The sequence below is a fragment of the Ursus americanus genome, chromosome 8 (assembly GCF_024610735.1).
Source record: "Ursus americanus isolate L20-20 chromosome 8, mUrsAme1.1.p, whole genome shotgun sequence".
Lineage (NCBI taxonomy): Eukaryota > Metazoa > Chordata > Mammalia > Carnivora > Ursidae > Ursus > Ursus americanus.
In genome coordinates, this window is record NC_142134.1 from 15,737,583 (window position 1) to 15,765,506 (window position 27,924).

The window sequence follows — 27,924 nt, forward strand, 5'->3', positions numbered from 1 at the left end:
ATGAGAGCAAATTGTTCCAGCAGCTCAGCCTGTGCTGCTAACAGTTCAGAGGAGGAGCTGCCTGTGGGACCGGAGGTACACGGGAACCTGGAACTTGTTTTCACAGTGGTGTCAGCCGTGATGATGGGCCTGCTCATGTTCTCCTTGGGATGCTCTGTGGAGTTCCGGAAGCTCTGGGCGCACATCAGGAGACCCTGGGGCATTGCTGTGGGACTGCTCTGCCAGTTTGGCCTCATGCCTCTCACAGCCTATCTCCTGGCCATCAGCTTCTCTCTGAAGCCAGCCCAAGCTATTGCTGTTCTCGTCATGGGGTGCTGCCCGGGGGGAACCGTCTCGAACATTTTCACCTTCTGGGTCGAAGGAGACATGGATCTCAGGTAAGGTACACTAGGGAGCCCAGAAGTCTCCCCCCGACAGCACGGACACTTTCGTGTTAAAAACTCTGCCAATCTTTAGGTAGAGGTTCCAGTGGGCAACGTTTTACAGAGTTCAATCCTGGAAGGACTTTCCTTTCTGAGCTCAAAATGTCCTGGGCTGGGATCGTCCTCTGTGCTACTGGCAACTGCTTCTCTGAGGAGTAAGGGGTTTGGTTCATATGTAATAGTGGAGGCAGCTTTCCTCCTCCCCTGACGGCCCATCCCAGGCATGAACTCATTCTCGCCCACACTGGCAGCATTAACAGTCCTGGCTCCCGTCTCCCAGGGAGTAGGCTGAGAATCCCGGGAAGCTCATGGCAGGGGTCTGTTTGGTGGTGGTGGGAGTGGTGGTGGCAGAACCACAATGACACCCTCCCAGCTCTAGTCAGCAAGTGTTACCTTTGCATCTATTTTATGAAACAAGTATTTGGGGGCACGGGGTAAAGGAGCTTGTGGGGTGTGTGATAGACATGTCCTGTTTTAGGTGCTGGTGGTGGCCTATTGAGTTGACCTAGGGAGCAACCTAAAGACTTTTATGACGAAAAATGTTCTTTCTGTCCTTGCTTTGCAGACTAAACTTTCATCACTAGAATCTCATTCCTTTGGTGTAAGCCAGGGACCTTATTTCCAATTGTGGTGTAAAGAGATGCCCCTGGGAGACATTAGGCTTTATCATTCACTTACACTTTAATGAGGATGAATTAATCACATATCTTTGGGAATACGTGTTTCAATGCGGAAAAAAGGGCATTTGAAGAAAGAAAAGAGGGGATGCCTGGGTGGCTCAGTCAGTTAGGCATCTGCCTTTGCTCAGGTCCTGATCCCAGTGCTGCCTCAGGCTCCCTGCTCAGCAGGAAGCCTGCTTCTCCCTCTGCCTGCAGCTCCCCCTGCTTGGGCTCTCTTTCTCTGACAAATAAATAAATAAAATCTTAAAAAAAAAAATAATAGAGAAGGCACAATTGGAAAAGTAACAGCAAAAAACGGTGGTCTTTCCAGATTCTTTGTTTACTTGCGAACTGTTTTACCTTCTGCCCAAGGGAAAAATGGTTTATGAATGTAAATCTTTGCTCTCTGCTCATTCAGTTGAGATTTATTATGCGATGCATGAATGAATCTGAGGTGCGGATGGTGCTTGGAGTTCACCCCAGTGAACCAGCTACAGGTCTGGGTTTCTAGTTCTCTGCATGTGTTGAATGCTTAGCAGATGAATATATTTCACCTGTGAATTTTAATGGGTTCATTCCAAATGAATTAATTTTTATATGACAATGCTTTGAGTTACCCACTTATCAGGGGTTTGAAAAGAATCACTAGTGCAAAATATGCATTAATATACACTGCTAATTCCAATTATATAAAGTTGATCATTAACATAATAATTGGAAGATGATGAATATTCTCTACACAGTCTACGTATCAGTGATAAATTGTGGGACCTAAATATTTTTGGAAAGAAAAAGGATATTTTATGAATTGAGTCTTTTGCTAGGCATGAGGTAGATGCTTTCGTGTACTCTTTCTCTTCTTCCTTGGTTCTCATAATAACCTTGTAAGTGACCTTTTATTATCCTGAATGTTACAGCTGAGGAAATGGTGCCTCAGATTGGTTAAGGAGGTTGCCAAATGCTACAGCCGAGTATGGAAGAAAGCAGATGTGAATTCACATCTGTTTCTCATCAGTCTGCAGTGTAGGCACTTTCTTCCATGCCGTTTATTAAGACAACTCAATCTTCTGTTCTGAGTAGAAGCATAAATCTTAAACCAGTGTTCTCAAACACTTCTGCTCTGGGAGAGAGAACATTTATTAACTTCGTCTTTTATTAGTCGACATTGTAATAAAAATACCAGTGAATAGGAAGGAAGTCTATAAAAGATAAAGCTCATTTTGCTTCCTTTTGCCAACTCTGTCCTCAATTAGCTTCACGTTAGTCAATTATTTAACCTATAAACTTTATCTCCTCATTTGTAAAATGGGTTTAAATTACCTATTCCCCACAAGACTGTATTTTAAGGAGGAAATATACATTCAGGATGCCAGGCACATGGTAGCTATGTAATAAATATTAACTACTTCTTCCCTTTTTTTAAATTCTGATTTTGAATCTCACAAACAAAACAAAAAATAAGCAAAAAAACACAAAACAAAACCCTGTAAGAAATGAAATTTTAAGATGGTGACTAAATATTAGATTTTCAAAAGCTCATCGATACGAGTAATAAATCTTAATTCTCAGTAAAAACTGCAAATAGGAGAAAATTCAGTATTCTTTTTTTTTTTTTTAAAGATTTTATTTATTTATTTGACAGAGAGAAACAGCCAGCGAGAGAGGGAACACAAGCAGGGGGAGTGGGAGGGGAAGAAGCAGGCTCCCAGTGGAGATGCCTGATGTGGGGCTCGATCCCAGAACGCCGGGATCACGCCCTGAGCCAAAGGCAGACGCTTAACGACTGCGCCACCCAGGCGCCCCGAAAATTTAGTATTCTTGATTGAGACAATATCCAAGTTCATTACATTTCTTCCACTTGATTACCAACAAAAATAACTTTTAAGCCAAAAAAAAAAAAGTGAATAGTCGTTGGTAGGAATTCTGTTTTCATGCTAGATAAAATTCTTAAGACTTTAAAAGAACATCTTCATTTCACAAAAGAGGAAATTGAGGTTTAGCTCTGAGCAGATCTCCCAAACATATTTCTCATGCCTTAATTCTGTGCTTCCTTCAGTCTACCTGTAGTTCTCCATGTGTTCATCCCAAGCAGGGCATTTCAGAATCAACATGTATGAACCAGTTTCTGCATTCTGTGTATCTGATGATCACACCCATCCCTGTCCCAGGCCCCTGGGCTCATCATCCAGGCATCCTCCTGTGGCTCTTTTCATTCTTCACCTCATTCACTCAGTCCGATGTCTAGACCTGTGGCCCATCCTCTTGCTCGTCACTCACAGCCAGTGCTACTTCTTTATCTCCACCACCAGTTCCTTAGGGCAGGCCCTCATAATTCCTTTCTTGGCCAGTTGCTGTATCTTCACAGTCTTCTCTCCACCGGGGGTCTCTCCACCATGGTTTTATAGTACGTGGATGAGGCAGGCTCTGGGGTCAGACTGTCTATATTTCAATCCTGTCTTGGGAGCTCTTCCCTATAACTGGAAATCATAACACTTCCCTAAGGTATTGTAAAGAGAAATGAATGTTTATGCATATAAAGGCTTCTCAACACCTACTAACTTAGATAGCATTAAGCCAGGTCTAACCTACTTCTCTGGGTTTATTTCCCAATAAGCACAAAATAATCTATAGTCAAAATGGACTACTCACCGTTCTCTGAACGTATCCCACACTTTTCCAACTTCCTTTGCCCATGTTGTTCCCACAGCCTGGAATGCCTATTCGGTACCTTCTAGTCATAATATTATCCTTCATTATAATTGTTCTGGAAAGCAACTGGCTGTTATATTTGAAGAGCCTAAAAAATTACCCTGTTCCTGGACTGAGCTCAGCTCGTCTTGGCTGGGTTCTTTTACATGTCTGGGGACTGGATAAATGTAGGCTGGTCTTGGATGGCCTCATCTGGGACAACTGGATTGTCTTTCACATGGTCTCTCATTCTCCAGCAGGCTGGCCTAGACCTACTCATATGACAGAGGCATGGTTCTGAAAAAGAGGAAGCACACAAGGGCTCTTGATATCTAGGCTGGAAACCAGTTCATCATTACTTCCACCACATCCCGTTGGCCAATGCGTTTTACAAGGCCAGCCCAGATTCAAGGAATGGAGAAGTAGATTCTGCCTCTTGGTGGATGAGCTGCAAGGTCACATTGCAGAGGAGGGCGTGGCTAAGAATGGAGTGAAGAACTGGGGACATTTTTGCAATCTACTCTACTAAAGATGGACAGAATTCTTGCCTTTGAGGGTAGGACATGAAAACTAAAATCTGGCATTATACTGTCGTAGTTAATGTACTCTGGAGCCGGCGAGTAGAGCTGTCACTTACTAACTGGGTCATCTTGGCAGATTATATAAATTCTTTATGCTGCAGGGGCACCTGGGTGGCTCAGCTGGTTAAGCATCTGACTCGATTTCGGCTCAGGTCATCATCTCAGGGTTGTAAGATAGAGCCCCACCTTGGGCTTGCCCTGGGCGTGGAGCCTGCTTAAGATTCTCTGCCTCTGCCTCCCGCCCCCAGTTGTGTGCTTACTCTCTAAAATTTAAGAAAAAATTATTTATGCTTCAGTTTCCTCACTTCTAAAATAGGGGGAAGCATAATCTATCTCATGGTTGTTGTGAGGGTTGAATGAATATATAGAAAGTGCTTAGAATCTCAGCTGGCACAGAATGCTATGGGGCCAGCAAAAGAGCACTGTGTCAGAGTCTGTGTTTTAGTCCCTGCCCAAGAAGCTGTGTAACTTTGAGCAATTTACTTCTCTGGACCTCAGTTTCCTCTTCTGTAGAATCAATGCGTTAGACTGTCTGAGTCTAACTGAGTTTTGTATGTAACATAAAATTGCCCATTCTAATCATTTTAGGGTACAGTTCAGTGGCATTAGTACAGTGACATGGCTGTACAGTCACCAGCGGCCATCTCTCTATAGTTCTCATCTTCTCAAACTGAAACTCTGTATTCATTACACAATAACTCCCCTTTCCCTTCAGACCCTGTCAACCACCATTCTCTTTTCTGTCTCTTTGAATTGGACTAAATGTCTCATATAAGTGAAATCCTGTAGTATCTGTCCTTCAGTATCTGGCTTATTTCACTTAGCACAATGTCTCCAGAGTGCATCCATGTTGTAGCGTTTGTCAGAATTTCCTTTCTTTTTTATTTATTTTATTTTTAAAATTTATTTGACAGAGAGAGAGAGACAGCCAGCGAGAGAGGGAACACAAGCAGGGGGCGTGGGAGAGGAAGAAGCAGGCTCCCAGCAGAGGAGCCTGATGCAGGGCTCAATCCCATAACGCTGGGATCACACCCTGAGCCGAAGGCAGATGCTTAACGACTGAGCCACCCAGACGCCCCCAGAATTTCCTTTCTTTTTAAGGCTGTATGTTGTGTGTGTATGTCCCACATATACACATGCCGTATGTATCGCCAGCTCCATTCATCCGTCGATGGACAGGAGCATCGTTTCCATCTTTCGGCTGTTGTGAATAATGCTGCTGTGAACGTTGAATGTGCATATCTGTTGGAGTCCCTGCTTTCAGTTCTTTTGGGCATAAACCAGAAGTGGATCTGAGGGCTTTTTAAGTTTTAAGTATTTTGGACAGTAGGAAAACAAAAGCAACATATAAAGTCTGTGTTGCCCCCGCACCCCAGTTTTCAATGTTTTTCCTGAAACTATTTGACAGAGATGCCTCCCCTCTCTGTCCCCACAGCACCAAATATGTACTTCTTATTTTTTTTTTTTAAGATTTATTTATTTATTTGACAGAGAGAGAGAGAGAGAGACAGCCAGCGACAGAGGGAACACAAGCAGGGGGAGTGCATGAGAGAGAAGCAGACTCCCCGCTGAGCAGGGAGCCCGATGTGGGGCTCGGTCCCAGGACCCTGGGATCATGACCTGAGCAGAAGGCAGACGCTTAACCGACTGAGCCACCCAGGCGCCCCCAAATCCGTACTTGTTGTCATCTGTAGGAGGGCATGGAAACAACTGAATTACTTATCCGCCTGACCCCGAGCTCTGCAATCTCCTCGAGGGCTTGTTCGCCTTTGCATATCCAGTGCCAACCTGCTCGCGGGAGGTGCTCCACAAACACCGAGTGAATGACTGAAGGAAAGTTTCTGATTGCCTGCGTGTGATATAAAAAACCCTCTGGAAATGCAGTCAGCTTATTGGTGCTATGCGGGACAATTCCACTGTCTTCAGTTTAACAACTTCTGATACATGAGGTCCATTCTTCCCCAAGGATGTAGTTGTGTCCTGCACTGCAGAGAAAGGATTCTGACCACTGGTGGTGTTGGAGCCTGAGAGGTTCAGTGGCCAGTTTTGACCTTTGACCTCTAAAGGAGCTCTTGGTTCTTCAGCAGACACCTGGGAAATAGAACTTCAGATTCTTCAGGTCAGTCTGACATGGCCTGGTAGGGAACTGAAGATCATCTTAAGAGACAGAACTTCGATTGAATCCATGTGACTCCATGCAAGTTTCTATAACTCTCTGTACCTTAGTTTCCTTGCCTATAAAATGGAAATAATACCTACACATACGGTGGGGTGGCTGGGTGGTGTAGTCAGGTAAGCGTCTGACTCTTGGTTTTGGCTCAGGTTGTGATTTCAGGGACCTGAAATCAAGCCCCACGTCAGGCTCCTAGCTCAGCACAGAGTTGGCTTAAGACTGTCACTCCCTCCCCCCGTCCCTCCCCAACTCTAAAATAAATAAATCTTTAAAAAAATACCTACATATGCTTATTGTATAGATGAAAAGAGAACATATATCTAAAAGCATGAGGTATAATACTTAGCAGGTAGTGCTCAGTAAATGCTAGTTATTGCTATTGAGAGGTAACGTTTATATTGGGGGATGGAGTACCTGGCCTTGAACTCTTTCCTAAGGCCAAGTCTGTCGACCTGGGGTGATAGTATACTCCATGTCCATTTGTCTAGCCAGATGGTTTTCAATTTTTTTCCTGTGGAGAAGCAAGTGTGTACTTTCATAGTTTTGAATGTTAGAGCTCCTAATTTTATTAGTTTGATACTAAAACAACATTTGAATAATTTAAATCCAATTGCAAAATGTCATACGTACAGATACTGTGCTTTAATATACTACACATATATGTCATTTCCGTGTTTTAAGGGAGGTGCAGGATTTACCTCTTTGTCCAGACTTGCTGAAGCAGTCTCATTATTCTCTGTAATAATTTGGGGATGGTGATTCCATTCTTCTCAGTGCAAGTGGAATCTTGTTATATTGAGGTCAGCGTTTGCCAACAATTTTCCTATATGTGAACAGCCAAGAGAGCCAGTTAGCCATATCCTCTGTTTATGCTGCCCCTGGGATTTCATGGCAGTGAAAGGTGTGACTTCCACTCTACTCACACACGTTCACTGTGTGCTTTTACAGCTTTGTGGGTATCTTTTTTTTTAAAGATTTTATTTTTTTATTTATTCATTCAACAGAGATAGAGACAGCCAGCGAGAGAGGGAACACAAGCAGGAGGAGTGGGAGAGGAAGAAGCAGGCTCATAGCGGAAGAGCCTGATGTGGGGCTCGATCCCAGAACGCCGGGATCACGCCCTGAGCCGAAGGCAGACGCTTAACCGCTGTGCCACCCAGGCGCCCCAGTGGGTATTTTTTTAAAAAAAGATTTTATTTATTCATTTGAGAGAGAGACAGAGGGAGCACAAGCAGGGGGAGGGGCAGAGGGAGAGGCCGATTCCCCACTGAGCTGGGAGCCCGACATGGGGCTCAATCCCAGGACCTGGAGATCATGACCTGACCTTAACTGACTGAGCCACCCAGGAGCCCCATTTTTTTTTTTTAAAGATTTTATTTATTCATTTGAGAGAGAGAAAACATTGTGGGTATTTCTAACAGTTGGCAGAGCACCATCTGTCGAGCGCCATGGGCTTGAACATTTTTGTAAAGCATGGAAGCAGAAAACTATGCAGTCAAGGGTATAGGATCAGTCCGATAGAAATCTCACATTTGCTTCCCACAGTCATGAATCTTACCTTTCTGCTGTTTGTGCCAAAGCAATTCACTGGGAAAGTGCTGTGCAACTTCTCCAGAAGTTCAAGATTAAAGCGATGTAATGTGGAATTTCCTTCAGGGCTTAGTAATATGAAGAGCCAAGGAATGTAGCATTATCATAGGCTAAGAATTTGGAAAACCTTCCCATACACCCTCTTTGTGGACAGAGGTTTGAGAGCTGTGGCAAACTGCTTTTCTTCCTTTATCTGTTCTTTAGTTAGGAAGAAGTCTTTGCTCCAAGTAAGCTAGCTAACTTTCTCTTTCTTTCTTTCTTTCTTTCTTTCTTTCTTTCTTTCTTTCTTTCTTTCTTTCTTTCTTTCTTTCTTTCTTTTTCTTTCTTTCTTCCTTCCTTCCTTCCTTCCTTCCTTCCTTCCTTCCTTCCTTCCTTCCTTCCTCCCTCCCTCCCTCCCTCCCTCCCTCCCTCCCTCCCTCCCTTCCTTCCTTCCTTTCTAAGATTTCATTTATTCATTTGACTGAGAGAGAGAGTGAAAGAGCACAAGCGGGGGGAAAAGGCAGAGGCAGAGGGAGAAGCAGCCTCCCCACCTGAGCAGGGAGCCCGATGCAGGACTCAATCCTGGTGACTGACTGAGCCACCCATGCACCCCTAAGCTTTTTTAGTAGGAGAAAATAATTTAAACTTCATATAGAATAAAATATATGCAAGAACTAAGAAAAGCTTGAAAAGAAAAATTTAAGTGGAAGTATTTGCTCTATCATATGTGAAAACAGAAGTCTGGTATTTGCTTAGGGAAAAAAACACTTTGAAAAAAAAAAAAAAGAAAAAAACATTTGAGGGTGCCAGGGTGGCTCAGTCAGTTAAGTGTCTGCCTTCGGCTGGGGTCATAGTCCTGGAGTCCCACCTCCCTGCTCAGCAGGAAGCCCGCTTCTCCTCCTGCCCCTCGCCCCACTCCCGTGCTCTCTCTCTTTCTCTCTCAAATAAGTAAATAAAATCTTTAAAAAAAAAAAAGAAGTGAAGGAGAAATAAGGCTTTCTCTGACAAACCAAAATAAAGAAAAAAAAAAAAAGAAAAAAAAACATTTTGAATACATTTGGACATTTAACATATAAGGAGGTTTGCACCTGAATTTAGTAGAAAATTATTTGGTGAATAGTATTGACATACTTGCCCCTCAATATAGAAGACCTTCTATCATATAAAATATAAATGTTAGATGAGCTAAAAATATAAATATAAAATATCCACCTATAAACAGGTAAGAAGTGGGGGCAACATTTGAATACCCTCAGGATAGGATTGAAAATCTTTAACAAGAGAAACTCAGAAGCCATTAAAAAATGGACAGATATGAGTATCTCAGTGTTAATTTTTTATTATGGCAAAAGCCATGAGTGTAGTCAAAAATATACAATAAGTTCGGAGAAGCTAGTTGTATTATGCATGATGATACATACTCTGATTTTAAAAGAGCTCCTACAAGTAGAGAAGAAAAAATCAGACAAAGCTGTTTAAAGAGGACATCCAAGAGGTCAGTAAATATAAAAGAAAGCACAAGCTCATAGAGAGTCACGTGCATAACAAAATAACAGGTGTATTTTTCAGTGTTCTCATGAGAATTAAAAGGGATTGATCATATCCAGTGTGGGCAAGATTGTGAAGTATAACAATCTTGTTGGAAAATAATATGGTGGTATCTACTAAAATAAAAAACAGACCTTTAACGTAGCAATTCCATTTTGAGGAATCTATTCTACAGAAATAAAATAATTATTTCAAGTGAAATACATATAAGAATGTTTATCATAACTTTGTTTATGGTGGAAAAGCACCCAAAGCAATTTATTCATCATTAATGAAGGGTTTGAAGAAATTACAGCGTATTTAGATTACGGTGTACTCTTCATTCTTTAAGCGAAAGAGTTTAAGCTACATGTGTTGCCTTGAAGGGATATCTGTGGTTCAGTGGAGGAAAAAAGCAGCCAAGCTGCAGAGTAAGATATATTGTGTGATTGCTTTAAAAAGAAAGAACAAAGATGAAAAGAAAGAACAAAGAAAAAAACCTCTATTTATTGAACAAACAATTATAAAGTAGGACTTTGTAAAAGCAAAAATTAAAGCAAAAAACTAAAAAGAAAATAGGACTTATTAAAAAAAATAAGACAAGAGAAATATACAATCACTAGTGAATTACCGAAGTCTGAATTTCTTTATTTTTTTTTAAATTTTAAAAATTTTATTTATTTGAGAGAAAGAGACAAAGATGGCATGAGTGGGGAGAGGGACAGAGGGAGAGGGAGAAGCAAACTCTCTGCTGAGTAGGGAGCCCCACAGGGGGCTCAATCCCAGGACCCTGAGATCATGACCTGAGCTGAAGGTGGAAGCTTAACTGACTGAGCCACCCAGGCGCCGCCTAAGTCTGGATTTCTGAAAAGGGCACCGATCAGCTAAATATTTGCTCCTTAAAATGTTATATTCACATTTATACTTTGAAAAGCATGATTTTAGTTATTTGGTAGAAAATCTCTGTTTTTCTGGATTACTGTTGGGATGTTTGCCATTGCAGTTCAGTGTGAAGGGATCATTTTAGTAAGATTTTCAAGGGTCACTTGCAGATACATGACATACGAGGAAGGCAGAGAGAACATTGTCCTAACACCAGGGTATTGACACATTGGTTCATTCTTTGATTCATACATTTATTCAGTAATTATTTAATGAGCTCCTCCAATGTACTGTAGCGTGAGACTGCCAGGTCCTAGGGATGGTGAGGCCAATAAGTTCCTTGCCCTCAAGCAACTCACAGTCAGCCAGTCTGCCACATATCGATAGGTAAACAAGCACTGGTGTAGGGCACTGCATATGAGGTAATGTGAATAAAAATGTCTAGAGGGCAATGCCAGCTGTTCCTCCAGAATGAACATTCTAAGTGCAGAGAGGTTACACTGCAGCACTGAGGAAGGAAAAGCCCAAGGCCAGCCAGGTTTGGGCAGAAAATGTTTTTTATCCCCCCCATGCCAGTATGTCCATCATACTATATTTACAGCAAAGTCCCTCGATGAAAAATATAGAAAAAACCCTGAATAATCAGACTGGGAGCAGTGCTATACAGTCTCCCATGAAGATGGGCTCCCTTGGTGGGCTGGGAGGTGGCTTGCCTCTCAGTCTCTTGGCCATTTGTGCCACGGATGCAGACTGGGCATATACTCTGTGCAAGGCAGTCCACTGCGAGAACTCAAACAATGAACATTTAAAAGTTTCCAGGCTCTCTGGACCTGGAGTTGAGGTGGATAAACTCTCGCCCTGGGTTGGGTTATGTGAAGCTCCATTTGCCTCGCTTCACCAAATAGAGCAGCATTAACAGTGTCCAGAAACAGTTTGTATGTGCTTAGACAGATTGTGTAATTCTCCCCCTCAATTAAAAAATATTTTATAGTCCTGAAGAATATCTGATTTCCATTTACCTGCTTTCCCTAATTCTACTAACTCACTCTTTCACTGGTTCCGTCACCCAGAGAGGGACAAAGGATAGCCCAAGCTTGGGAGTTGGGGGTAGAGGTGAGGGAGGCAAGGATGGTTCTGGGGTGAAGGCACCAATAACTGGGGGAAGGTTGGATGGTCCCAAATCAGATTCTCGGGTTCTCATCCTTTTTGATCTTCTATTGGCATTTAGCCTTCATTTGAGGGCTCTTTTTTTCTCAGCTTTCATGAAGCATCATCTCCTAGCTCTCCATCCACTCCTCTGCTGCTTCTCTATATGCACCGTGGCTCCCCTCCCACACCCCTATCCAGAGCAGGAAAGGTCCTCTCATGGGTCTGCTCCCCACGCCCCTGGTCTCTCATTATGCATGCTTTCCTCCTTGCACCGATGCTATGCATTTTGACTAAGTCCTCTTCTCCAATTAAGAAATGCAAAGGCTTAGAAAAATAAGGCTTTATATATTTGGAAAAAATAGAAACAATATATTATAAATTTATGAAGCAATAACATTCTGTATGATGGAATAAAAGTATAGTAATCGAGAGTTTTTATGGGTCATGATCTCAGGGTCGTGAGATCAAGCCCCACATGGGCTCTGCACTGGGCACAGAGCCTGCTTAGGATTCTCTCCCTCCTGTTCCCTCTCCTTCTGCCCCTCCCCCTCTTCTTTAAAAAAAAAAGGAAAAAAAAAGGGGAAAGATACAGAGTCTTTAAAGTTTCAAAACTGAAGGATTTTACTCCTATATATTATATACTTGCAAATCCTCAAGACTCACAGTACTAAATTTGTTATCCTTTTCAATTGTCTATCAGAAATCATTCCAGCTTTGTTCAAGAAAGACCAAAACTCTGTTCTGATTATCCTCATTTGTTTTCCGGGTAAAGCTGTGTGGCGTGACTATTGTTCAGCTCCTGCACCTACATTTCACTTCCCAAGATGGCCAGATTTGTATGTCTAGTGGTGACAGCAGCTGTGGTCCTGAGTTTTCCTTTGCCCACCCAGGATATTTCTGGTGGATGTCCTATTGTCATCCCTAACTGAACATGTCCCCCCAGATTGATGCTAAGTGACCAGTTCTTTTGTCAACCACAGTATCATTTTGAAGTCCAGAAATCTTACTGTCTATTGTAACTCACCACTCTACTTCAATTCCTATTTCTAACCATGGGATTATACAATATCAGAATTCAAAGAGAACTTTTATTTGAGTCTAGCATCCCACATCAATTCTATTTGCTATGGTTCTGTAATTTCTCTGGCTCTGTCCAGCTTGTTCTGAGAATCTGTGCTGTGGGGTCCCTTTTCTATCCATGGGAATCTTGGTGTATGTGGTATTTGGATAACTTCTGACAGATAACACCACACGCTGGGCAAATGCTTAGCCTTGTGGCAAACTTGCCCTATTCCCATCTCCTGGTAGCAAAATTAGACAAAGACATGGGAATAGAAAACTACAGACCAATAGTCCTTATGAATATTTATGCAAACTTTTAAAAATGCAAACATTTTTAAAAAAGATTTATTTATTGAGAGAGAGAGAGAAAGAGAATATCCAGGCAGACTGCTGCTGAGTGTGGAGCCCGATGCGGAGCGTGATCTTGGGACCCATGAGATCATGACCTGAGCCAAAACCAAGAGTCAGACACTCAACTGACTTGAGCCACACAGGCACCCCTAATGCAAACATTTTTAATAGAACACCTTCATGGATTGATGGCAGGTGTGTAAAATGGTGCAGCTGCTTTGGAAATAGCATTTCCTCAGAAAGTTCAGCTATGATCCAACAATTCCACTCCTGGTATCCACCTGAGAGAATTGAACTCATATGTCTGCACAAAAAATTGTGCACAAATAGTCATAGCTGCATTATTCATAATGACCAAAAAGTGGAAACTCCTCAAATGTCTATCAGTTAATGGAAGGGCAGCAATAATGTGGTCTATCCACACAATGGAATATTACTCAATCTTAAAAAATGGCATACTGATACATGTTAAAATGTGGATGGAGCTGAAAAACATTATGCTAAGTGAAAGAAGTCAGACACACAAAAAAGGCACATATTTATGATGATACTCATATGAAATGTCCAGAATGGGCAATCCTATAAAGACAGAAAGTGGATTACTGGTTGCCAGGGACTAGGAAAAGAAGAGAATGAACAATGACAGCTAATGGATTGGGGTTTCTTTTTGGGGTGATAAAAAATTATGGAAATAGAGAATGTTGCATAGTCTTGTGAATATATTAAAATACTTCAAAATAATGAATTTTATGGTTTACAAATTATATCTCAATAGAAAAAAAACTGTATACAGGAAAAAAAACCACCCTTATACTACCAGAACATGGAGGATAAGTGGGTTCTCACATATATATGACTTAATGGAGGGGCATCAAATATTGCTGGAAATCTTTTTCTAGACCACAAATACAGCCATCATTTGTTGAGTAACAAGACAGGAGTGATCTTCAAGTAATTTATGCCACATAATCTCTAAGGTGTGTCCTGGGCGTTGCTTTTGGTCAGGATTTAAATCCATCATTTCAAACTCTTCCTCTCTCTTTTTTTTTTTTTTTTTTTAAAGTAGGCTCCATCCCCAATATGGGGCTTGAACTCATGACCCTGAGATCAAGTCACCTGCTCCACCGACTGAGCCAGCCAGGCACCCCTCAAACTTCTCCTCTTAAGCATCATTTTAATTTCACTTTCAGCATCACTATGACAACCTGTTCCACACTGGCTGCTCTGGGAATGATGCCGCTTTGCCTGTATCTCTACACCTTGCCCTGGAATCTTGAGCAGAATCTCGCCATCCCGTATCAGAACATAGGTCTGTACTGGACTTGTGAAATGGTAATAGTAATGGTGATAGCTGTCGTTTGTTATGTGTGTCCTCTACGTGGGTTTTTAAATAAACAAATTCTCCAACACTTCTATATAGATTCTATGACTAGTTCCACTTCCTAGATTTTTAGGATAATAGAAATTAAGTAACTTCACCAAGTTTGTGCTGCTGATCAGTGAAGAACTGGAATTCTGACTTGGGCATATGATGGCAAAGTCCAAGCTCTTAACCTTACAAGAGTTCACCTTTGAAAATAAAGAAAGAGAAGTTACTTATTAAGAACATGCTTACATAATGCATTACAAAGCTGTTGGTCTTGTTATGATCCAAAGGTTTACTGGATCACGGTGGGTCTAATAAGACCTTACTTCCTGCAACTCCACTTTTCACATGGCCTGTGAGCCTTCACATTTTTACTGATCCAACATGAATGATACCTTTCGATTATTAGAGTGTGTCCGCATGCCACAACCATACCCATATTTCTTCCCTATCTCCTTTTAAGATCGTCATTTCTCATTAAACTCTGCCCTTTTTCTAGAGATCTCAGTTCACTTTCTAGGCTTGGGAGAAAACCTTGGTGAAATGATACGTTTATTGCTGCTTGCTCAGAATTTTTGGAAAATCGGCAGAAACCATTATTCTTAAAATTGTCAATCTGGAGTCTCAAGTAATCGCTTGGAGGGCCTTACAACCCAGGGCCCACAGTTCAAAAACATGAATAGAGCCATGTTCCCATAACAGCTGGAGTCCATTGAATTTGTAAAATTTGAGTGAAATCTTAGAAATGATTTATGTGCAACTTTTTCTGATCAGTTGTTTACATATTCCATTTTGATAATATATTCTACAAGACACTTGTAAACACTTAAAGCCCAACATATTATGAGCAACTCATATAACTTTGCAGCCAGTTTTACAGGAATTTGGCCAGATTTAGAAGCCAGTGGATCTCTGCTCTACTGAGCCTGCCTTCAATGCTTTTATTCACTTGTGCTCATTAAAAGGCACGTTTTCCCCACCCACCTTTGGGTTACACTTGCAGAATATGAGAAATAGCTTTGGTATGTGTAACAGATGGTGTTTTTATACCTGCAATAGGTATGCTTTGTAAAACAGATGACTCATTGGCTTCAAATGGGGAAAAAATAGCTGTGGTCGTGGAGGGGTGACCCCACGCATAGCAACCAAAGACTTTTGCCGACTCCTCCTGTTTTCTAACTTTTACATTTCTGGTTGTCTCTAAAATTCCATGTCATTGTCAGAGGGATTTTTAGAGAGAGTAATGATGGAACATGAATAGTGGCATTCAGTCGTAATGTATACTCTTCAAAGGCCATTTTCCAAAGGTGTTTTTCTTTCTTTATATTTGGAGGTGGATGCAGAAATAAAATGCAGCTTTAATGAAAGCCTTTATCTCATGGAAATAGAAATGGTGGAGGACTGAGCAGTCCAGGTGAGAGGGGTTACCTTCTGATGGATTTTTCCTCTCAGGAATCACCCTTGTGTGCCTGACCATCCCCGTGGCCTTTGGGATCTATGTGAACTACAGGTGGCCTAAGCAATCCAAAATCATCCTCAAGGTAAGCAGCTCCCCATCGTGGTTAATGTATTCTTAGACACAGAGACTGGAAAGACAGACGGAGACAATGACTCAAAGAGATGGGCCAGTCGAATACAACCCCATCCCCAGCAGTTTTCCTTATACGTCTTGATTTTTAGATCTAGCCTCCATATTTCCTCCACTCTTGTCAGCCATGCTCTGTCACTCCCGTCGGCCCACACACTGACACTTAGGACACACTGGCAAGTGTGGGACTCCTGCTTTAGTGCCAGGAAAGCTAAGGCGTGTGTGTGGCCAGAGAGAACCCAGAGCCCATCTATTCACCAGGCTCCACACAAGTGCTCTCGAGGTGAAGGCTGGTCAGGTGTGCGGGCGGCAGAGCCCCAGGGTGAAGAGTAGGGGTGGTTTCATGAAAAAGTAGGGCTGTTTTTCAGAAGCATTCCCAAAGAAGCTTCCGAGGTGCAAGTTTGTACACACGAACAAGGGCTGCTGACCACGTGAAAAACTGTCAAAGAGAAATCATGCAGAATGCACTGGGAAGTCTGGCCATGGGATGATGGCAGCTGGAACCTCCTACCTCCTCTTGACTTTCCGGCATTGTCCTCTGTCTGCTGGAGGAACAAGCTCATGTCCTGTCTTAAAAAGATCTCTAAAACAGCTTTTAAAAATATCTAAAAATGACTTTTAAAAATATAAGAATAGCTTTAAAAAATGTTGAGACGTTCTCAACAAAGATGTCAACATCCTGGGGTGTTTTCGGTTTTTTCAACGAGCTGTCATTTTAGAAGATGTAAGATTGGGCTGTGTGCTGCTTTATGAAGATTTTTACAGTGCTTTACTTACATTCTGCATTTATAGAGGAATAAATGTTTGGGGCTAGTTGGAGGCTGAACAAATGCATCTCAGTTCATTTTAGTTTTGGGTTTCTGGTTTGGTTCTTGCTGTCTGGCTCCACCGACCGCTCCACATGCCTGCACAAATGCATGCTGCTTTCTCGCTTCGGCCCAAGATAGACCAACTCCCATGATTCTGTCAATGGGATGAAGGGGAAGGTGGCTTGACAAGCAGACAGGGGCCTGGAGGGAGGCTTCAGACTTGTGCATTTGGATTGCATCTCGGTGTGTGACTGTGATTTCAGTAGGAAAACATTCCAGTGCGGCTGTGTATGCTATCATTTTGTTTACAAAACAAGAGGACAGAGTGTGATCATGGAAACCTCTTACTTTTCCAATACTTTATTTCTGATAAAGTACTAGCAAGCACTCTGTCTTGTTATTGTAATTTTGGTGTTCCAGATCCTCTGTTAGTCCCTCAGTGTCAGTGGAGAAATGAGATAAAATTTCTGCAGGTGACTTTTATTATCTGTAAAGAGCAGATGTAAAACCCCTTTCTTTTGCCTGTTTCATAGGATGTGTGGCAGAAAATATTTAATAATATACATAAATATTCTGGAGCACCTTAGTAAAAAAACTAGGATAATTTAATCATTTTGATATATTTTCATTTTCTGTTCTTGGTCCTCTTTTAATTTTAGATCTGATACGTTTTCTGAACATATTGCTCTTGGTGAATTTTTGAACTTTGAAATCCTTTTTTGACAGGAAGATGAAGAGGGATTTTGACAATCAGAGGACATCTTTGTGTGTTCTAGCATTTTCCCATTAAGCAGGGACCCAGTCTGTCTTTGTGTTTGAGCAGTAAAAATAATCCCAGAGCACATCTGCGGTGTGTTGGGTTGTTGTTGCTTTGTTCTGCTCCCCTGGGACCACCTTCCTCCACACCTTGAATCATTTCAAATCCCGATTGATGCCATAATGAGATGTATAGTTTGTTGTCTACATGGTATGAATGGGAGCTTGTCAAAATCCTAATTTTCTCCAAATATTCTGGGTCTGGCTTCCTTTTTCCCTGATCTAACACTCAGACTATTGGAAATTCTTTTTTGTTGATTTCTTGTTTTTGCTGAACAACAAAAAGAACAGTATTCATTTGGGAGAGGAAAGAGGTATCTGTCAGTACTTATGTTACATTAATGTCAGCCCAGATTGTCTAGTAAAGATTGGGTACATTTCACTTGGAGGACAGAAGGGCAGAGATCAAAGCAGTAAACAGCCATTGGCAGTCGAGGGGGTGGTAGGAAGAGAATGGCGGATAGCGAGGCAGGGCAGAACTCAGACAAGAGGTTACCAGCAAAGGATCTAAGAAAGTGCATGTAGGGGTGTTGGGGCTTATTGTCAGATTTCACTTGTCTCATAAATTTGTCCTATCCATGAAAAACTCCACTACCCAATCCTTCCGGCAAAATCCTCTACTTCAAGGGAAACAGTACTGGTCATAAAATAAGGCTTAGATTTGTGTCGAGCCTCACCAATTTCCTGCTTAGCCAAGTCAGTTGACCAATTTGGAGCTTAAGTTTCTTTTCTGTAAAATGAGATCGGATTTGGTGGTAAGTCCCCTCTTTGTTCCAAAACGTCTAGGTTCCCAGCTTCTTAGAGCAGTGATGGACTTTTCAAAATAGAACTAAAAGACCACGATGTTTACATGTACTTATTTTATTGGTTTACTTTAGATTGGGGCCATTGTTGGTGGGGTCCTCCTTTTGGTGGTCGCAGTTGCTGGTGTGGTGTTGGCAAAAGGATCTTGGAACTCAGACATCACTCTTCTGACCATCAGTTTCATCTTTCCTTTGATCGGCCATGTCGCGGGCTTTCTGCTGGCACTTCTTACCCACCAGTCTTGGCCGAGGTACAGTTAAATGATCCCTGCACTTTTTTGAGGAGGATAAAGTAAACACTCGGCCTCTGGCAGGCTTTGCTGCCTGGCTGTTTCAGGAGACATTGAGAGTTTTGACTTACAAGGTGAATGGAACAGGACAGATCATCATAAAGAGGGTGAAAAGATCATGGTAAGTCTTATGTAAATGAGAGTAAAGGACAGATTGATGGGAAGTTGTAATCTGTGAAATTAGGATTGGGGTGTTAACATCATGTGTTGAAATCTGGACACATTTCTCTTCTTATTCTAGTAATTAGATAGGGGTGAGATGGTTTCATTAAATATAGAGATCATTTTAGGGCATGAGCAAAATTCAAGAGATTGAGCATTTATCCACAGTCTGTGCCAAATTCTGTAAAAGTGCTAATTATAAGGGGCAAGAGGAGAAAGGACAAACTGGAGAAATAAGATAGGAATTTATCTGAAATATTATCATTACAAGTTGGGGCATATAATTTATAAATTTGTGAAATATTAAAAATGATAATATTCCATGTTGTTATGTCTATAGATGAGATGAGTATTAACATACAATATTGGAGGAAACATAAGTTGGCAAAAACTCACTGGAAGACGATTTAGTCATATCAATAGCCTTATAAATATTTATAGCTGTTCACTCGGTGATTTTACTTCTAGAAATCTGTCCTGCAGCTAGGACTATCAGATAAACACACGAATATTGATGTGCAAGGATGTTAATTGCAGTGTTATTTATAAATATAAAAATAGAAACAATTTAAATATCTAACAATAGGGAGATACTTAATTCATGATATGTCTATGTGATGGAATATAATGCATCACTTTTATTGCTTTTGGAATATACTTAAAAGATAAATTTAAAAGAAAATGGAAAATGGGATACATTTTGATTCCCATTTTGTGGAAGAAGGCAAAAGAATTTTATGCATGGAAAAATACTGGAAGAAATGCACCATATGCTAATACTGTTTAATTTTGAGTAGTAGGATTAAGAGTAATTTCAGTTTCTTAATTTTTGGGGGAGGGTATATTTCCTGAGTTTTTCAATGAGTATGCACCACTTCTAAAATAAAAAAAGAATTATTGAAGAAAAGTGAACTAGGTAGTTGAACTTCAAAGGTAGAGTTTGGGAAATGAAAAACCTTAAAAGACAGATTTAAGTAAAAGAGAATAAAAAGTGATATGCATTTTGATTTTTTACTTTATAGAAGAAATCTCTTTCTAGTCTGCTTGGAGAACATTTAGGATTATCCCAGGTACTGGGTAAGGCTCTGCCTATTTTATCTCATTTACTTTTACTACAAGCCTGAGAAGTAGTGCCTATTAGTACCCTCATTCTACAGATGAGCAAATCCTTCAAGACATGAAGTAACATGACCAAGTTCATAGAGGCCGAATGCTGTGGAGTTAGGATGTGAACCGGGGTTTGTTCGCAAAGCCAATAATTAGGAACACAGACTGTTGAGTGGTTGAAATATAATTGGACCTGGAGAGAGAGTATTCCCATGGCAAAATGTACTTAACAGTCTTGTCTTTTTCATACCTGATGGCTTGAGAAGGATCAGGACTGAGATACTGCATTTGCCTTGTGAATAGTGCAGGTGTGAGGTCCAGCTTTGCAGCGTAATCATACCAAGTAATTGACAGGCGTCCGAAAGGAAGGTGGTCTAAAGAAAGCATAGGAAGCAAGAGAGTAAGTAGAAATAAAATAAGAGCTTCAGAACTTACCCTGGACCAATATTTTCACACCCACATTATACCTCCCCTTGTTACCTCCGCATTCTAAACCAGCTTGCAGAGAGATGCTGGTTTATATTCTGAAACACCTCTTTCCTCTCTTCACTTCCATCTATAGAAACCTGAAGGCCCCCTTTATAAACTGGAGACAGATGAAACTGCTTAACCCAGCCCCCAACGTACTGCTTATGTCTTCCTTTTAATCCCTCCTGATTTTTCTTTTTCAAGCGAAGTTTATCTCTCTCCCTCTTTTCCTTGCAATTAGAAAACCGATAAAATACAGAAAAGTAGAAAGTAGAAAAATTGTGTCCCTAGACTCTTCCACTAAAGAGTTTTAGACATTTGGTCTTAGACATTGCTTTTCATTTAGGGTTTTTGTGTTTACCTTCAAGTATTGTTTAGTTCATACTGTTTGACATCTCTAATTCACCTTTCCATTCTCCTCTCCAACCCTCACCCCACCCAAATTGGTTCACGGCACGTGCACTGCCTCCTAGTAGGCACAGCTCATACCTGTCCCTGGAACTTTAATTGCAGCCACTGTCCCATGTTAAATGCCTCTCCCACCATCACTGTTTCATCTGCCTCTGCCTCTGTGAAGCCTTCTCTAACCATTTATGCCACTTTTCTGAATTTCTATAGCATCTCCCTGACCCTCGATCATATTTCATCTTGTGTTGTTACTGGACCTTTGCTGTGTGTATAGCATGTCTTTCCACCCAGATTCCTGGGGCAGGGTTCCTAGGGTCCTGTTCCGAAGTTCCTCTCAGCAGAACACTTACAGAGCAGGCACACTCAGCAAATAATTATTAAATGTGTAAACATTTTTAGTGGCCTAAGCTCGTAGCTTACATTTATTGCTGTATAGAAGAGAAAAATTTAAGAAGAGTTCCTTATTGCTAGTAACTCTTGATAAATGTTTTCATTGGTAGGTGCAGGACGATTGCCTTAGAAACTGGAGCTCAGAATATTCAGATGTGCGTCACCATGCTCCAGTTATCTTTCACTGCCAAGCAGTTGGTCCAGATGCTTAGCTTCCCATTGGCCTATGGACTCTTCCAGCTGTTGGACGGATTTCTCATTGTTGCAGGTAAGGAGGGCCCCCATCGGGTAGATTTGATTGCAAATTGTCACCCAATTTACTAACTTCTTTTTCAATCTCAACATGCATGTGCTACTCTTGTGATGCATTGTTAGCCTGCCATTTCTGGGGAAAATAAAGTGCACAAACAAGTTCCTTTGCTTTCATAGCAAAATATTAAAAATATTTGAAAAAAAAGCTTATAAACAAACATGCTTCACAAAAAACAGTGCACTATTAGAGCTTGGATTCTAGGACTTGATAAGTCTCCATGAGCAATAATTTATCTTCAGAATGACATTTGTTATGTTTCATCAAGAGCCACAAGGTCTTCCAAATGCCAAGTTATTTCACAATGCTTCTGTGACTAAGGAGTATGCTGAATGGTTGTGAAATATTTTCGAACTATGAAATATGAAACATACACAGATATTGAAATACACATTTGTATACATATATATCATAATATGGGATATATACCAATCCATACAGCCAAGTATACATCATTTTAGAGTCAGTCATTAGGTGGGTTCACAGAAAGTAAATTAAAAAAGATATCAATAGGGGCACCTGGGTGGCTCAGTGGGTTAAGCGTCTGACTCTTGGTTTTGGCTCAGGTCATGATCTCATGGGTCGTGATATTGAGCCCCATGTCGGGCTCTGCACTCAGTGGGGAGTCTGCTTGAAGATTCTCTCCCTCTGCCCATACCCTCACTCCTCCCTCTCTCTCTCAAGTAAATAAATAAATCTTAAAAAAAAAAAAAAAGTCAGTACATACACACATATATATTTTAATCTTGGGGCATTGTAATTTTCACTGTTATCAGGAAACAGGGTCTGAGTTATATTCAATGATACTGATATAACTGATTATATACTGATTGCTAATATAACAATCAACATAAGGAATACTTGGGGTTTAATTTTACCCCAAAATAAGAGAAATAAGAGAAATCTTAGCAGAATAAAACTCCCTGGTCTTAGATCTAAGTTTTAATTTCTTTTCCTTAGTGAGATAGTGAGGGAAGGAACATGTCTGGCTTGTTTCCAGGTATCTCCCAGCACTCGGGAGAGTGCCTGACTCATAGCAAGCAAGCATCCACAGGTGTTGCTGGTTAACTGATTGACTGACTGACTGAATGAATGAATAGATGAGCCACCAGTGGCCTGAATGAATGAATGGGTGAGCTGTCAGTGACCTCAATCACAAATGGTCCAGTCCAGATAGAAATAGCCATTTTGATACATTGAGTTATTTTGCACCATAGTTCCCCCCCTTTTTTATTGAGGTATAATTGACATTCAACATTATATTAGTTTCAGGTTTACAACAAATGATTCATATGTGTATATATTATGAAATGATCACCACGATAAGTCCAGTTAGCATCTGCCCCATATGTAGAGGTTTTTTTCTATGTGATGAGAACTTTAAGATTTACTCTCTTAGCAACTTTCAACTATAAAATACAGTATTATCAACTGCAGTCACCAAGCTGTACATTGCATTCCCATGACTTACGTGTTTTATAACTGGAAGCTTGTCCTTTTGACTCCCTTCACTGATACCCCCCCCGCCCATCTATTCTCTATCTCCATGAGCTTGGTTTTGGTATGTTGTAGTTCCATTTTTGTTTGTCTCAGGTGTTTTATTTCACTTCTGATTTCCTTGTTGACTCATTGGTTGTTCAGTAGCATGTCGTTTGTCCACCATATATTTAGTCTCCATGGAATTTTCCAGTTTTCTTCTTGCAGTTGATTTCTGGTTTCATACCATTGTGGTCAGCAAAGATGCTAGCTGTGATTTTAATTTTCTCAAATTCGTTAAGACTTGTTTTGTGGCCTAACATATGATCTACCCTGGAGACTGTTCCATGAGCTCTTGAGAAGAGTATGTATTCTGTTGCTTTTGGATGGAATGTTCCGTATATATCTGTTAAGCCCATGTGGTCTAATGTGTCATTCAAGACCAGTGTTTCTTTATTGATTTTCTGTCTGGATATTCTATCCATTGATGTAAGTGGGGTATCAAAGTCCCATATTATTATTGTATTGCTGATAATTTCTCCCTTTAGGACTGTTAATATTTGCTTTCTATATTTAGGTGTTCCTATGTTGTATGCATATGTATTTATAAGTGTTATATCCTCTTGTTGGATTGACCCCTTTATCCTTAGGTATTGCCCTTGTCTCTCTTTACAGGTTTTGTTTTAAAGTCTATTTTGTTTGATATGAGTGTAGCTACCCCAGCTTTCTTTTGGCTTCCACTTGAGGGAAGCATCTTTCTCTATCCCTTCACCTTCAGTCTGTGTGTGTCCGTATATCTGAAGGAGTCTCTTGTGGGCAGCATAGAAATGGGTCTTGTTTTTAAATCCATTCAGCAGCCACTCCCTGTCTTTTGTTTGGAGAATTTGGGCCATTTAGTTTAAAATGACTGTTGATACAGGGGCGCCTGGGTGGCTCAGTCGTTAAAGCTCCTGCCTTCGGCTCAGAGCGTTATCCTGGGATTCTGGGATTGAGCCCCGCATCAGGCTCCTCTGCTGGGAGCCTGCTTCATCCTCTCCCACTCCCCCTGCTTGTGTTCCCTCTCTCGCTGGCTGTCTCTATCTCTAATAAATAAATAAAATCTTAATTAAAAAAATGACTATTGATAGGCATGGAGGTGCTGACATTGACATTCATTGTTTTCTGGCTCTTTCGTAGTTCCTTTTTTCTTCCTTTCCTTTCTTCTCTGTTCTCTTCCTCTGTGGTTTGATGACTTCTTTAGTGGTATGCTTAGACTCCTTTCTCCTCTTTTGTGTGTCTGCTGTAGATTTCTGCTTGGTGGTTACCATGAGGCTTACATATAACAACTTGTATTTATAATAGTCTATTTTAAGTTGATAACAACCTAAGTTTGAACACATTCTAAAGCCCTACATTTTATCCCTCCTCCATGTTTTATGTTTCTGAGGTCACATTTTACGTCTGTTTATTTTGTGTATTTCTTAACTTATTACTGTGGTTGTAATTATTTTTACAACTTTTGTCATTTAACCTTCATACTAGCTTTTTAAGTAATTAATTCACTACTTTTCTGTATGTTTATCTTTACCAGTGAGATGTATACTTTCATATGCTTTCGCGTTACTAGTTAGCACCCTTTCTTTTCAGCTTAAAGAAATCCCTTTAACATTTCTTGTAAGTGTTTATGACTCCTTTAGCTTTTGCTTTTCTGGAAAACTCTTTATTTCACCTCTACTTCTGAATGATAACTTTGTTGAGTAGAGTGTTCCTGGTTGGAAGTTTTTTCGTTTCAGCTCCTTGAATGTATCATGCCACTCCTTCTGGCCTGCAAAGTTTCTGCTGAAAGATCTGCAAATAGCCTTATGGGGGTCCCCTTGTATGCAACAAGTTGTTTTTCTCTTGCTGCTTTCATGATTCGCTCTTGTCTTTAACTTTTGACACTTCAATTATAATGTATCTTGGTGTGGCTGTCTTTGAGTTGGTCTTATAATGGCACTCTCTTCCTGGTCCTAGATGTCTACTTCTTTTCCTGCCCCTCAGTTTGATGCTATAAAATGAAGAAATGAGTCTCTTCTACATAAAATTCTGGGCACTTTTCAAAGGGCTGCTCCTGGGCTGGGCCCTGGGGCAGGTGAGTTGGGTTGCAGTTCCTCCGTTCAGCATAGACCTGTGGTTCTTAGGTAAACCACACCTGTTGGTCTTAAAAGCCAGATGTTTTGGGGGCTTGTCTCTCAGATGCCTGTATTAAAAGTTGGGGTGCCTGATCTGGGGTATGAATCCTTTGCTCCTGAGGGAGAAGCTCCATGTTTTGAGTTCCCTCCTGATTGTGGATGGCCCTGTCTGGGGTGCGGCTTATGGTGAGATTTTATCTCAGTCTCTCCTACCCACTTCCACTTGGTTTCCCTTCCTTTTGTCTAATGTGATGGGGTTGTTCTGACAGTGTTTAGGGTTTTTTTTCCCAGAGGAATTTAGTGTGTCTGTGGGAGGAGGTGAGTTTAGGATCTACTTACATTTTCTTTCTTTCTTTCTTTTTTTTTTAAAGATTTTATTTATTTATTTGAGAGAGAGGAGAGAGAGAGAGAGCATGCAAGCATGAGCACAGGGAAGAGGCAGAAGCAGAGGCAGAAGCAGGCTCCCTGCTGAGCAGGGAGTCCTATGCGGGACTCAATCCCAGGCCCCTGGGATCATGACCTGGGCCAAAGGCAGATGCTTAACCAACTGAGCCACTCAGGCATCCTACTTTTGTTGCCTTCTTGAACCAGAACCCCAGTTTCCATCTCTTTTCCTTTCTTTTTCCCCTTCATTTTTGTGTTTACACATTTGTGACCCAAAGCAAACAGAGCCCTAAAATACACGAGGTCACTACATTACAGTCTTTGCTAAAGTGATTTTTCAATACCTGTATGTTTTAATATGTAGCATACAAGATGTACAAAAGGAGATTGAAGAATGAACACAGAAAAAAGGACACAAGTTCTGCAGAAGGCTACCATAAAAAGAAATCTACTTCTTTCAAAGAAACCGGTGCTTTCTTGGAGGTGAATGAAGAAGTTGCCATAACTCCTGGGCCATCAGTGCCGATGGATCTCTGCACAGCTCTGGAGCCCACCAGCCACATCTCTTCTTGTACCTAGTAAGGGTTGCTGGCCTGACTGGTCTCCGTCTTCCTCAGCGGCCAGTAAAGACAGTGCAGAGCTGATGCATGCATCTCACTGGCAGGGCCTGTGGGAATATTTGAATATTTATATTTTCATGTGGTTTGTGAATTGTCATAGGATCCATTTTTGAGAATGTATTTCACCTACTTCAGGGAGTTTTTGGGGGGTTTGCTCAATATATTTACTGGCCGCTGTGTGTGTTCTTGTCTTCCCATGCAGTGAAGAGTAACACCCGTTGTTATGTGAAGTCATTCTGGATTAGATGTCACCTCCCACTGCATACAGTTCTCATAAAAAAATGTGGCCATTTCTGAAACGATTTTTTTTTAAGGGATTGGAAATCTTTTTGGATTATAGATGTAATACAAGTGTAGAGGGAATTAATGACGACTTGAGGTTAAAATGTGAATGCCCTGTATTTTCACTCTCTAATGATAGGCACATGTATAGCCTTCGAATTTTTGTTTATATCATTTTAAGAAATACAGAGATCATTCCATATATACTGTTTCATAAGTCACTTGATGACATATTATGGAGAATCTTGACATGTCAGTCTTCGTTGATCTACCTCATTCTTTAGACCAGTGGCTTCATAGAAGTATTCCATTGCATAGAAGGACTGTAATTTATTTAACCATTCCTTATTCGTGGACATTTAGATAGCTTTGAACTTATTGGTATTATAATGCTGCTGCAAATACCCGTACTGTTGTGCAAGAATTTTTGGAGGATCACTTCCTACAACTTGAAATGCCAGGCCAACCTCACGTTAAAATGTTGGACAGGCTGCTGTCCGATGATGTATAGCAATGCTTGAGTGGGGGCTGGCTTCCCACAGCTGCACCAGTCTAAGGAATGATCAGTTCTGATCTGTGAAAATATTTCATTTAAGATTGCATCTAAAAAATTATGACTGGAGTATTTTTCATGATCACTTGCCTATTCATGTCCTTTGCTTGCCTTTCTACTGTGGTCTTTCCTTTTTGATTAATACATTGTAACACATTATGGATAGTGACCCTTTGTCCTGTTTGGTCAATGTTTTACCTATTTTAATCTTTTATCTTTTGTTTTTCTATGTCTTTTGCCATATAGAAGTTTTGTATTTTTTACATATTCAGCTTTATTAGTCTTAAAAAGTGCTTTTTGACCTTGATGTCTGTCAAATGTTAGAATATTTATATTTTTGTGTGGATTATGAATTGTGATAGTATTTCTTTTTGAGAATGTATTTGCAGGAAGTTCTGCTTGGGGGTTTGCACAACGTATTTACTCTCTGCTGTGTGTATTGTCTGGCAGTAGGTAAAACCCATCCCCCTCTCTTCTTACATTATTAAAAATACTTCCCATGTTTTTTTCTATGACTTTTATGAACTAAGTATGTAAATGCTTATTCCATTTTGAATCTCCGTTTTTGTACGGTGTGTTAAGTAATCTAGTTTTTTTTGATGTTTAACTAATTGTTCCAACATCATATATTGAATCATTCATCTTTTCTGATTTGAAATGCCACCTTTCTCCCACAACTTCCTATATAATGTGGGACTCTAGTTTGTTCCATTTTTCTGTCTAGTCTTATTTGTAAGTTTTGAAATGTGTGAGAAAGTGTATTGTCTGATATTTAGTGCTTTACAATTTTATTTTGTAAGTATTCCCAAGAACCTGTCGGTTAATATAATGATAATGATTACTGTGGTATTTTCACGACAATTAAGAATGCCTTTGTGG

The 27,924-nt window shown here is 40.7% G+C and overlaps 1 protein-coding gene across 1 annotated transcript; it reads left to right on the forward strand.

Moving 5' to 3' along the window:
• SLC10A6 (solute carrier family 10 member 6) lies at nt 1–27,874 on the forward strand. Its single transcript, XM_045791347.2, has 6 exons — nt 1–377; nt 14,254–14,372; nt 15,882–15,970; nt 18,521–18,696; nt 21,381–21,538; nt 25,955–27,874. Exons 1-6 carry the CDS (start codon nt 1–3, stop codon nt 26,167–26,169), a joined length of 1,134 nt encoding a protein of 377 aa, XP_045647303.1. The 3' UTR covers nt 26,170–27,874.
• The last annotated feature ends 50 nt before the right edge of the window (nt 27,875–27,924 follow it).